Source organism: Euleptes europaea, chromosome 6, assembly GCF_029931775.1.
Source record: "Euleptes europaea isolate rEulEur1 chromosome 6, rEulEur1.hap1, whole genome shotgun sequence".
NCBI lineage: Eukaryota > Metazoa > Chordata > Lepidosauria > Squamata > Sphaerodactylidae > Euleptes > Euleptes europaea.
In genome coordinates this window covers 35769505-35783048 of record NC_079317.1, presented here as the reverse complement: position 1 = coordinate 35783048, position 13544 = coordinate 35769505, and the positions used below count along the sequence as shown (strand labels likewise).

The following is a 13544-nucleotide window of genomic DNA, read 5'->3' as shown; positions in this document are numbered from 1 at the left end:
CATCTCCAATTAAAGGGACCAGGCAAGTAGGTGATGTGAAAGACCTCAGCCTGAGATCATGGCCCAGTGGTCGAGCATCTGCTTGGCATGCAGCAGGTTCCAAGTAGGTGATGTGAAAGACCTCTCTGCCTGAGACCCTGGAGAGCCGCTGCCGGTCTGAGTAGACAATACTGACTTTGATGGACCAAGGGTCTGATTCAGTAGAAGGCAGCTTCATGTGTTCATGTGACGACCGGTCACTTCCTCCCAGTTTTCTACACACGGGAGGGAAGAGGGAAGAGAGACAAGCCACGAGGACAGGAGAGCCGTGCCGACTCCCATTAGCCACAACCACCCTCCTGCAAAAACTATAGTCTGGCCCCCAACAGTGTTTGAGGGTCAGTGAACTGGCCCCGTTTAAAAAGTTTGAGGACCCCTGGCATAGGCCCAGTAGCATGCAGTTTCAAGAAAGAGTAGGATAGCTTTTGTTCTTCACCACAACAGTATTCCCATGTGTAGAACTTTATTTCCACCCTAGGAATGAAAGTTAAACATTTGTGCAAGAGAAAGTAAAAGTGTGCATTCAGGGCCGCTACTGTAATGAAGATTAAACCTACAATCCACCCTACGATCTCCCAACCACCGAGAATTAACCCTGTCCCTTTCACAGCATTGTCTCTTTACCTGCATAGGCTGTTTTGAGTCCATTTCTTGGCCATTATGAGCATGACTGAATGTTGAGGACTAATTTTTACAAACAAATTTTACAAACAAAACAAATTAGAGGCAGAATTCATTCTAAAGAATAGGCCATTTCTTTACTCATTCTCACAGAGAACCTGAAGCGGCTTACATAACTAAAAACAAAATAATAAATATATGAACATGGACAAACAATAGTCTACAACAAAACCACCATAATTTAGATGGAATGGGAATAAATCCCAGCCCTCTTATGACCTCCCAGCCGATTTAGTGTTTCAAATTCATTTTTGATCGTATGTTGGGGCCAGATATATCTAAGCAATGTCTTTATTAATATTTTATATATTAGCATATTACATCCTTAGATCAGCAAATTTACCTTCATATCAGCACAGTCAATTCAATAACAACACAATGGAAATACATAGCACCTAAAACTGAAGGAATCTCTGACTGTGACTAGAAAATGAAAGGACATCTTTTTTGTAAGATGGGCTTCCATCTTTTCTCCTATATGTAATGCTCTTATTATTTCACAATGCAAAAGTCACTATATTCTAGTTTGGTTATCTTCTTCTCATTGCGGAAATCCGCTTTTTCGATGTGGGACTTGGGACTTCCTGTCTTCCGAAGCCACTCTTTAAGCTGCTGCACTTTGAAAGTAGGGCCTTGGATCTGTCCTTGCACAGTGCCATAGTCTGTATTCTGGACCCAGCCAACCACACCTAACTTTTTCCCTTGAGCCTGAACAAAACAAAAACATAGGTACTTACAGCAAAACAGACGCTGCAGTTAGTCTGAATATGAAGCTACGACTTCTCTTTGATAGCACCCGATATACAAAGTGAATAAGCTGTACCTACCATTTTGTTTTTACTGGTACTTTAAAAAAGTTTTATATTGTGTTGTATTTTATGTTTGTAAGGCCTCTGTCCTCTCCTCCGTGGAGACACCCCAATGTGATCCCTAATTTCCTGTTAGTTGTTTTGAGGAGCACCCCCTTGAAAGACAAAGTGCAATGGGGATCCCTGGGATAAGTTTCAGAGAGCGCATCTGGTCCAGAACACATTCCAGCTTGGAGGCAGGGCATCACTGGAATGCAGAAAGCATTTACATTCCATGCCTAATAGAATCATATCCCTGCCTCCAAGGAATACTTCTTCAAGGCAATGTGAAATCATTTCCAACTACACACAGTTGGGAAACCTGTCAGTATCCAATCCAGCTATTGATAAAGACAGCCTAACATCCAATGCCCCCAGGATGAGCCATCAAGAGGGGAGGGACTGTGGCTTGGTGGTAGAGCATCTGCTTGGCATGCCGAAGGTCCCAGGTTCAGTCCCCGGCATCTCCAGTTAAAGGGACTAAGCAAGTAGGTGATGTGAAAGACCTCTCTGCCTGAGACCCTGGAGAGCTGCTGCCAGTCTGAGTAGACTATACTGACTTTGATGGACCAAGGGTCTAATTCAGTATAAGGCAGCTTCATGTGTTCATGAGGACATTTACGTGCATCATTCACGCCCTGCTCCTTTATCAATTTGCTTAACCATCCAACCATCACCTCACCTTGGAATATCAAGTATTTCCCTTCTAATCTTCCTGCCAGATTTTGACAGCAGTTACCTTCAAACTATCCAGTCAAATTCAAACTTCATATCTTGCACCAAACCCGACCCTGGGAAAGTGGGGTCTCATGTTTAGCTATGGGGCCCTTCCCAATAAAAAGACCATCCCAAGTCAGTGGAAAGTATGTCAGGTCCTCCCCACTACCTGGAGACCCTTTTGCAGGCGCCTCTTCTCTCCTTGATACTCTCCTGCCTTGGACTTCTGCTGCACAGACCCCCACGATCCTCTGCTTTTCATCCACCGTGGATCCGGTCCTATTGCCGATCTGAACGTCCTCCCTTCCCTTATCCTATCCTCATAGTGTGTGTGTGAGTGCTTAGGAGTCAGTTCTCAGGTATTCAGTATAGGTTGTCTTTTTTATTCTGTACATAATAAAGTTATTTGTTTGCATTTACAATCATTCTCTCTCCCTCATTTCATAATTCTGTTTTAGGATATTCCTACCAAGATCTACCCTGGTATACACAGAATACAAAGTCGCTCATTATTCCTTTCGGGAATCCTTTTTAAAGCTAATTTCCCCTTCTCTGGGTCCAGTTGGGGTAATACACCTCAGATGCTATTTGGGGAAAGACAATTTATTTTAAATAAATGCATAATATAAAAAGCCTTCAGGGCTCTCAAAATTAGATTCTCACCACTGAGCAGCATAGGTGCCAAACAAGAAAGGGTGCCCCCAGACACTAAGGCAGAGCAAACTCACCTGTGTGTGTTTGCGGAAAAACACTCCTTGGACTTTCCCAAACACTTCATAATCCACTGAAACGAGGCCGTCTCCCTCAGCCATAGCAGGTACCTCCTGGATCAAAAGCAGAAACACAGTCAGACAAACTAAAGCGTGCAGAGACCAGCTCCATTTCCACCCTTTCCAGTGCAGGATCACGAAACGCCCGCGACCACTCTCCAACGACTGCAGCATAAGGAGGCCGGCTGCGTAGCCCACAGGCGACATGAGACACTGGACGGCCTTCCCCTATAAGGGCAGGCATGGCGAAGGCAGGGAAGGTTGAAGGGCAAAGGTGTATAGGGGGAATGAGTGTAGCTGGGACGGCCCTGCAGACTCCGCCCATTGCTGCAGCCCCGTGAACAGAGTAAAGGCCGGGAGCCTCAAGACCTGCCTACTGAGCGGCTGCTCCAAGCGTTATCCAACACCGCAATGCGGGGATTCCCCTCCCAGCGAGCCACTCGAGGGCCAGCGCGCGGAACGAGAGCAACCGCCGCTAACGGCTCAGCACTTACATCCCATCATCATAGAGTTGCCGGCTTCTCCGGAGGCTAGAGAGGCCCCAGCGTCTCTGGTGATAGTAGAGCCAAGCTCCTTGGGGGGCCCTTTTCTTGGATAAAACGCAGGCCAGAACGGCGAATAACCCGAATCATAGAGACTGATAACCACATTCAGGAAAAGCGAAAGACAGGAAAATATTGTAGTGGAACCGGATGTAGCGCCCGCGTGCACGTTGCTAGGCAATTGTGGTAAACAGTCACGCCTCGCGCTCGAGGTTCGGATGAGAACCGGAGGGCGGGACGGGGCCCGGCGCGTGGGACGGAAGAGAAGGAAGGTGTCTTGGAGCGGCCTGGCGAAACAAGTTGCCATAGCAACCGAGCCTCCGTTGACATCCTTCAGTTTCTGTGCGGAAGGTCGGGGCCGTTATTGCTCCTTGTGCAGAACTGAACGGGCACGTGCCTGAGGTGAGCATTATTTTGTGAACTATTTTGCTTTTATATCTAATGAAGCTCTAGATTTCAGTTTGGGGGTTGTGGGTAGAGACCTGTGTTAGAATCCCCCCTGCCATGGATGCTCGCTGGGTGGCCTTGCACCAGTCACACTGTACTTCACAAGATTATTGTGTGGATAAAAATAGGGGAGATTCCCCCCCTAGGGAGAGAGGCAAGGTTTAAATGAAGCAAATTTACTAGCAGAAGTATTTGTGGTGTAGTGTTTCAGAGTGTCGGACTAGTATCTGGAAGACTCAGGTTTGAATCCCCACTTGTCCCACGGAAGCTTGCTGGGTGACCTTGGGCTAGTCACACTCTCCTGTTGATTGCCTCATCCAGCCAGTATTCCAGCCTGTTATAAGAGTATTGGTCGAATTGCTGTTTGGTCTCAAAATTCATCAGAGCATCTTGGAATCCAACTGGGTCCATCAACCTCTGAGGGTCAACAACTCTAAGTGGACTGCCACCCTTCAGAGTGGGGGAAGTTCCACGAACTGTGCCTTCAACAGATAACGATCGGACCATAGCACAGGTTCAATAACTAAACCTCTTACAAGATCACCAAACATCTGCCCGTACAAAAAATTAAATCCAATATCTCACCCGTCTTGTACAATCATAACAATGCTTTTAGAGTTAATGGGATACTTTCTACTTGGTATGTGTAGATTTTAAGTCAGCTTAAAGATTCTTGGGGTGTAGCAAAAATCTTGACAGGAGGAATTAACTTGTGGAACTTGCTTCTATGGAATGGGGTTGATGGTTGCTAGCATAGACGGGGATTAGAGAAATGGCTGTAAATCATGTCAGCTGAACATAATCTCCAGGATTGAAGACAGGATACTTCTGAATGCCTGTCGCTCTGGGCTGCAGCAGATGGAAGCTTTGGCCTCTGTGTCCCCACTGTGGGTCTTCAGGGGCATCTGGTGTTTCACTGTAGGAAACAGGATGCTGGGCTAGAGGGACTTCTGTTGTTTGGAGTAACTGGCCAGACTAAGTGCACGAAGGGAGAGGCAGCCAGTTGGATAAAGAGAGATCCTACCTGGGGTCATAACATGAATAGATATGGACAAACAACGCAATGTGGAGATGGAGACTAGACTGTCATCCTCAGCCATAGAGGGTCAAAGGGGAGAAATCCAGGCGAGAGAGCCCTCTGGGCCCTTGAATAAAGGCAGGGGAGCCAAACAGGAAGAACCTTCTGAAACAGTAGCTAAGGAGGCTCACCACAGGAGGCAAGGACGTGTATATTCCTGTCTCCTATAGGTCAAGTAATGGAAAAAGAAAAGTATTGGTTTTGTATAAGCTACCTTGAAAAATTGTGTTTGGTAGGAAAATCTGTATGTATGTATTTTAATAAATAAATGTGATTAGGTGCTAAATCTCATCCCCCCATTTCTTACCCCTTCCCTCAGTTCAAAATGTTGACAAATTTACAAAACCATTGGAGAACGGGCCCCCAGTTTGCCTGGGAGTGCTTGTGCAACATTTGTGCAAATGTTGGGATCCTGGCTATTGTACTGATGTAATATCTTTCCAATATGTGTTTTGTGGATCACTCTTCAAGGCCATGGGCATCCTCTACACCTTTATAAATTCCCCCCTAGGACTGGTGAGTCTTTTCATCTCCTTTTCTTAATATAATAGGGGAAACAAAACAGTAGAATGAGAGCCCTAATCACAGCACATACTTTGTGGTATTTCCCCAGGCTTTGCTATAAATGCCGAATGGCTCAATTACAGCTTTCTGTGTGTTCCCACGTGGATCCAATGGCATCCAGTCCCAATCTTCCTGCAACAAGCCAGGAGAAATGTCATTCAGAGGCTCTTAGAGAACAACCAAGGTTAGAACACCTGAGGACTAATATCCAGCAACAACTCCTATCTAACAAAGATAAGATGAAAGATGTTTGCATCCAAAAAGGCCGAAGTGCTTCCTGTTCTGAGCCTGCAGAAAGCAGCCAGCCAATTTCAGAAAGTGCACGCTTCTGGTCTGCTGATCCTCACAACTGGTACCTCAAGCACCAAGCCAGCACTCTGCCCTCCCACTGGAGAGCCAAGCGGAGAGAAGGTGTAGACAGGGCATACCCACTAAAACCAGTCTTTCAACAAAAAGCTGGGAATGGTTCCACACCTAGTTCTTGGCGAGATGTGAGCCCTCCAGCTACACAGACTCTTTCCCCTAACAATAGCTCAGAGAAAAAAAGAAGATCACATGCAGTCAAGGCCCAGCACATTGGAGTGCCTTTTTCTTTTTCAGAAGAGCAATCAAAGAGAGCAGCTTCTCATCCAAGAAGAGCAGAGTCAGGCTACATTCAAAAACTGGAGGCTGCTGGTAGGAACTTGGAGGAGGAGATTCAGAAGAAGGAGGCCCTCCTCAGGGAGAAGCTGATGAGGACAGAAGAGGAGCTCCGGAGGATCCAGTGGGAGAGGCAGCAGGCAGAGGCAAAAGCAAGAAAGGAGCGAGGGCTATGGATGCCTGAGAGGAAAGCAGCAGACATCTCTTGGGGGCATCTTTCCAGAACTACAGCCCAGCCAAGTGATGGTCAAAGGAAAAATGTTGCAAATAGCCCCATAGCTTCTGCAGAGACAACCCCAGTTCCCTCAGAGCTCCCCATGGAAAGGCTCAAAAAGCAACGGTTGGTGGCTAGCAACAGTAAAATTCGAGAAAACGTTTCCCAGGAAAATACAACAGCTCCTTGTCCAGAGCTGGCTTCCAGGCATGACCAGCCTCCAAAAGCAGCCCCTTTAGGACAGACTGACTGCATGGCTGCAGCACCACCATCACCATACATGGATTCACCAAGCAGTGTAGAAGACTGGGGCGAATGCAGGTTTTGTGGGCGGAAGCTTTACTGTTCCAGGTTGGAGAAGCACATAAGTATCTGCAGCAAGAATCATGGCTCCAAGAGAAAAGTATTTGATTCAAGTAAAGCCAGAGCAAAGGGCACTGAATTAGAGACATATAATCTCTTGATGGGCTCAGATACCTCTCAGGTAAGACTACTGATATACTATTTCTTTTCTGGGAAGCAGAGTGATTTCCATGGGTCTGCCAAGATATCTCTGATCCACCCTTTAAAAACGTAACAACATCAAATGCTTTCAGTCCACCCTCTAGTCCCCACCTTGCCTAGCTAAGGTTTGGTCCACTTCTTTTTCTTGGAGTAATCTTTAAACCCTTGGGTGTTCTGGCAAGGTGCTGCCAATTTATGGTTACCCCAGCAAGGGGCTTTCAAGACAAGTTAGAAGCAGAGATGGCTTGCCATTGCATTACTCTGCAGAGTCTTCCTCCAAGTACCAACCCTACTTAGCTTCCAAGGACTGGTGAGATTGGGCTATATACCATGCTGCCTTCTCTCTCAGAATGTCTTATACACCTTGATAATCCAAAAGCCCCTTTAATCTCCACTTACCCACTTAAATGCAGTTCCATGAACAGTGACTGCCAGACATTAATTATGTTGAGCAAACAGTTTGAAAAAATAACTGGAGATTCAGTAAGGTTTGGATTTAAGACACCAAGACTAGAAGTATAGGTTGTATAGCTTCTTTCATAGCACAGGAAGTGCCATAACTAATCAAGCTGAGTCACCCACAATTAATCTGTAAAAATTATGCTAACAAAACAGCATTAAGGTCAGGAGCTTAGCAGGGTACAGCAAAGGATCGTGGGGATGAAGAAAATATTCACACTTGATTATAGTGCAGACTAGTGGAGCTAGGAAGCTTACTTTTTCAGAAAGTCTGCAATTTCACAAAGTTAATTCTGTTAAATTCTTCCCAGGTCAAGTGATTTCATCTGCACTCCTACCACAATATTCACATATTAAAAATAGTGGTGGCACTGGATTAGAGAGGAAGTGTAGACCTGCAACGGGACTGCAAGGAAGCTACCATGACTTTTTTAAAACACTTTGTCTATATATGTCCCATTTCCAGCCCAGCCGGGGCCACCTGTCATCCACATGCATCATGGGGCTCCACTTGTTTAACTGCTTCAAAGATCTGGGAATTTACTGCATTAGAAATGTCCCACTTTCAGACATATGACAACTGATTTGGGTTTTACATCAAGAACACTGGCAGGAAAGATTGTACACTTTAAAGTGACATTATACTAATGGCTTTCCTTCTCCTCTTTGTCACTACAGAAAAGAACTTCGACGAAAGGCTCTGATGCTTCCAAGCAAAGCAGTATGCAATCTAAGCAAAGTAACTGGAGACAGAAGCATGAGTCTTTCATCAACACACTGCGTAGGGCTCGTGAGGTGCAGCGAGTAATCTCCAAAGGGGGAAAGGCCTCAGACCTTCCTCCAGCACCTCCCATGGAGAATCCAGACTACAAATTGTGCCCATACTGCACACGTCAGTTTGCTCCTAAGGTGGCCGAGAGACACATTCCAAAGTGCAAAAACATTAAGAATAGACCACCCCCACCCCCACAGCAAAAGAGACGTTGTTAATAACAGACCCAGGTGAAAACCTCAACTGGAGTAGTTACGTTGGGACCCCCTGCCATTTCCCTCAGTTTGACAGGACAAATAGCAGAGAGTATGCTAGTTGCTGTGGCGTTATTTTATTTTTAAACAGGTGTGTGAAGTCTGTAAACCTACAAGCTGTGAGTAGATTATTAAATCCCTCATGTTGTATATTAGGGTCAATACATCCTAAGAAGAGTTTAACTAGGTGTAAGGTGGTATCTTCCATATCCCTAATATCACTGACTCATCCCAGTCCTTTCTTCTGGTCATTTCTTAACAAGAATCCCTTTCACTTTAAGATGAAGCACTTGAATTTTTGGTGCAGCTCTTGACACATTGGATCAGTGTACTACGGCAGAGATACTACTAAAAAATTTCAGAAGACCAGTATTCCACCAGACTTAATTAAATCCTTGTAGTAATTTTAGGCTCTTTGAAGACATGTGTTTAAGAGAAATGTTCTTTGTTCCTTTATGCAGTAGCATTGCCAGGAGCAGAGCCAACTGAGCTCTCAAAACTGAGAAATGGCCTTACAATTACCTAGGCTGGCCACTGTAGTAAGGAGCATCCTTAACCATCTTGAATGTCACAGGCATAACAGGACAGGGAAGGGCAATACCTCCTTGAAATAACTCCTGCCATCCCTCTCACATCTGGGTTTTAAAGCCAAGGTCTTTGGTTCACCTGCAAATACTAGTAAACAGACACTTCAACACAGCTTTTACTGAACTTGTTCTCCTCGCTTGCCATACACTCTCTGGCTGGCCAGATGTCTCAAATGCTAACTTGGTGGCACGAGCATAGCTCACCCAAATGCCTACCTTCCCAGTCTCACTTTATGCAATGCAAAACTTTAACAGAATTTGTGGTTGGTAAGAATACCTAAAGATTTTCTCTGACCCATATTTTCAAAGTGTGTAGTTTTGATATATTGCTTTAAAGATGGCAGGTTTAAAAGAGGTGGTGTCCACAAGCTTATCTCACCTTCCTGGTTGTATAAGTATATTGGAGAGAACACTGAAGTGTTTGACTTTGAGAAAACTTAGGCTGTATGATTCAGGAGTGTGCACCTTGAAGAAACTTTTGTACTGGGAATATGACACAAACAGTTTCAAAATAGTCCAGAACTTGTGTTGGCTATCCCGCCACTTAGGGTGGCCCATCTGGCATCCACCAGGGCCTAGGCCTTTTCCATCGTGGCTTCGGCTCTGTGGAATGGGCTCCCTGAAGAGGTGAGGGGCCCCCTCATTGGAGGTCTTCAGGAGGTGCTGCAAGGCCTACATGTTTGCCAGGGCTTTTGAGGAGCAGACATCTTTTAAGAGGAGGGGAGGGAGAGATTTGGGTCTTGTTATTTTATCTTTGGTTTGAGCTGGAGATGTTTTAACTACTATCGTAAGCCGCCTTGAAGAGGAAAGGAGGGATATAAATGTTTTAATAAATCAAAGGATTTCTTCAATAAAGGTGTTCTTTAAGAGTTAGAAACATGCTTTGTACAAAGTGAAAACCACGGCAACCATGCTGGATTCTGCAGTTATGTGGTATTCCAGAAAATGTAGTTCTAACCCCTGCCTTGTTCCCAGCAAAGCCAGTTAAATTTCTGGTCTCTCTAAAACCTAGCCCTTAATTCCAATTCTGTGGAGTATTGCATGCATGAAGGGAAGATTTACACACTTAGAAGTGTGGTCCCCTACATTTATGACTGACCTCTGGCTCAGATTAAACCAAATAAAATGTTTAGGGTTGCATCAAGTTGCAGCTGACCTACGGCAACCCTGTAGGGTTTTCAAGGCAAGAGATGTTGGGAGGTGGTTTGCCATTGCCTGCCCCCACGTCAGGACACTGGTATTCCTTGGAGGTCTCCCATCCAAATACTAGCCAGGGTCAGCACTGACAGTAAGACTGGCCCAGGGTCACCCAGCAAGCTCCCATTGCGCAAGTGGGGATTTGAATCTGGAGAACCGGGTTTGATTCCCCATTCCTCCACATGAGCGGTGTACTCTAATCTGGTGAACCGGGTTTGTTTCCTCACTCCTTCACATGAAGCCTGCTGGGTGACCTTGGGCTGGTCACAGTTCTTCTATAACTCTCTCAGCCCCACCTACCTCACAAGGTGTCTATTATGGGGAGGGGAAGGGAAGGCAATTGTAAGCCGCTTTGAGAAAAGGGTATAAAAACCAACACTTCTTCCTTTAGGTCCTAGCCTGATACCTTAACCACTATACCATGCTGGCTCTCATAAAAATGCTTGTCCCCAGACATAATGCAGCCATTTTCCTTCTCACCTGTTCAACTTGCAAGCCACATACTGAACAGAGATTGGCAGGCATTTCTTTCTCTGATAATGGGAATAGCAGCGGTTTATCTATATGTGGATGATTGTTAAAAAAAAACCTGCACACAAGAGTGGCAATCTATGAATCTCCTGTCTCATAATGAGCCTTTTGACAGATTACATTCTACAGTGGTTTTCAATAAGCCTGGTGTTTTCGGTTGCTACTAAGTAGAATCCTGGGAACAAAAGTTCATTAAAATATTAAAATCTGAAAATAAGTAATATTAGGACTGTGAGTAGCCAGACTTCTAGTAGCAGAAGGTGCCAGGTTCAATCCCCGGCATGAAAGGATCAGGCAATAAGTGATGCAAAAGCCCTCTGCCTGAGACCCTGGAGTGCTGCTGCCAATCTGAGTAGATAGTGACCTTGGTGGACCAATGGTCTGATTCAGTATAAGGCAGTTTCATTTGCTTATACATAAGTCTACACTCTGGCATCACCCAGGTCTCTAGAAGTCTACATTTAGTATCCTGCTTCAAAGGAATTCCTGTCCTTCCTCATGATACAAATAAAATAATTCAACCAAATTTGAGTGCCAGTTATTGGGCTACATGTTTATTCTATTGTAACACAGCCTTTTCCCAAGAGTGTTTACTGGCTAAGGCCAACACATTGAACTTCAGCAGATAAGAGTGTGTACTCCTAGTATCTCTTGTAAATATACCGTACCTGCTTACTCTTTACCAAGCATGCACAACAGGAAGGGCATATACCATCTCCAAGTATTTTCAGAAAGAATAACCCCTTCTCGATTCCATGTCTGAGATATAAAAACCTATCAAAAGCAAGTTAACTAAAGCAGTGCCATCTCACCAATAGGTTACTCCTGTCATGTTAATGCAGTGAATACTAATGGTATACAATGCTGATAAACTATTCACATGACTAAAGTAGACTGGGGAGGTTAACTGTGTTAGGGAACCAATGTTTCAGTGACAGTTAAAGTGTACATCAGTAAAGAGGTACACTCTTACCGGAGAATATGGGCACTTTCATGTTAGCATTTCTAACTGTGGCAAGTGTAGAGCCAAGCAAACTTAGAGGGAGCAAGTTTGTTCCATCTTAGCAAAATAAGAACTCCAATGCTGACATAGCCATCAGGGAGCTGCAGGCAAGCATCATCTCACTTCTATTAAAAAGAGTCAGGACATGTAGGCTAATAAGTGTCAATGTTTATTTAAAACAGAAAACTTCAAACCATTCCACCATTGAACGTCTCAAAGATAGATAATGACAAACTAGTTTTCAGCTAGTGTCAGTGCAGATATAAGTCATGTTCTGCTATAACAGATTGACAACAATGCTAGCAAGAGACCAACATCTGCATGGTTAGCACAGCTGGATGGGGAAGGGATGTGGGTCCAAAACAGCTCCAAGGCACCCTGGCCCACTTGTCCTTCACTCTCAAGTCCAGAACAAGGTCGCCTGTAACATGCTTCTTTGGTTGCATAAAATAGTTGGTGCATAAGTCGTGGTCTGTAACAGGCACATATTGGACAGCGTGAATCCTTTATTAAGGCACATATTGCTGAGCAGTACAGTCACCCTCCGTTTAGTAATCCACGACTCCAGTAGCTCCAAGGGGAACCCCATGCACTTTGTTCTCCAAACACGGAGCACTGAGAAATAGACAGCAGGAGAGCTACCCCCATCAGGTCAGCGAATCTTTGATGGACATAGCCCAGTTTTAGTTCTTTTCTCTCAGTCCCTAGGGTATAACTTTCATACAAAGCCACTCCAATACTTATAGAAGACAGGAGGTCCCATGTATAAAGAACAATCAAATGGCACAATCATTTGCTGAACCATTTGGAATTAATTATATTTCAGGTTCTTCGAGCTCTTCCTTCCAATAGCAAGGAAGGGAAGCCTCCTTGCTCTTGGGGCTGAACATGGAAAAGACTGCCTGATTCTTTTCTATATACTGTTTTGAAACTGAACCAGGTAAAGCTTTTAAAAATCTGCCATTCCTAGAAGGATGCTCTGGCAGCCATCTCCAGCCAGAAAATATTTAATCAGCTTGAGTATATTTTTAGAAGATAAGAGATACCTAGGGATCTTAGAGACAGGAGTGTGGGAGACTAAGATCACAATACAAAATGACCAGATCAAAAGTAAGGAATATCAAGAAGATACAGTGACTTGTTCTAGAAGGTTAGGTTAGACTGAGGAACCCTGGGGAGGAACACCGATGAAACTCCAAGGAGTCATGTCTACTCCAAAGTTCAATCAATTGGGCAAACTAATTAGCAAAAGTATCAGTTTCATTATTTAACGAGAATATGGACTATCCCGCCATCAAAGTTACTTCATATACAGCTTATTACTGATAGTATACAAAATGCTTTGAAGTGACATGTGGCCAAGCACTGCCAGGAATATGGTCAGGTGCATTCTGTTAAAGCCCGCACAGCTGCCTTCTGGGCTTACAACACTGAACAGGAAGCAAAAATTGGGGTGGGAATAGAAGACTTTCAACAGCTCTTCTAAGAAACTAGGCACACAGACAGAGAAGTTCTGGTACTCAAATCAAGCTGAACAGATGGAACAAACAACTGTCTAAATGCTAATGCCACACATTCCTTCTCTGGCTTGAAAACAGCTGTTGTGACCTCTAGAACTAGAGACCCCTTCTTGGATAACAGGAAGCTTCAGCTGGTTTTTTTGTTTATTTCTGCTTAGCAGGAAGTGCTATGAATGGG

At 44.6% G+C, this 13544-nt stretch overlaps 2 protein-coding genes across 2 annotated transcripts; one reads left to right on the top strand and one right to left on the bottom strand.

Annotated features, from left to right (window-relative positions):
- Positions 1 to 1179: 1179 nt before the first annotated feature.
- ACYP1 (acylphosphatase 1) lies at positions 1180 to 3262 on the bottom strand. Its single transcript, XM_056852202.1, has 2 exons — positions 3014 to 3262; positions 1180 to 1428 (listed from the first exon to the last, which is right to left on the bottom strand). Exons 1-2 carry the CDS (start codon positions 3260 to 3262, stop codon positions 1213 to 1215), a joined length of 465 nt encoding a protein of 154 aa, XP_056708180.1. The 3' UTR covers positions 1180 to 1212.
- A 2478-nt stretch (positions 3263 to 5740) lies between these two features.
- On the top strand, positions 5741 to 8492 carry ZC2HC1C (zinc finger C2HC-type containing 1C). The gene is made up of 2 exons (XM_056852197.1): positions 5741 to 7023; positions 8181 to 8492. Exons 1-2 carry the CDS (start codon positions 5755 to 5757, stop codon positions 8490 to 8492), a joined length of 1581 nt encoding a protein of 526 aa, XP_056708175.1. The 5' UTR covers positions 5741 to 5754.
- Positions 8493 to 13544: the final 5052 nt, after the last annotated feature.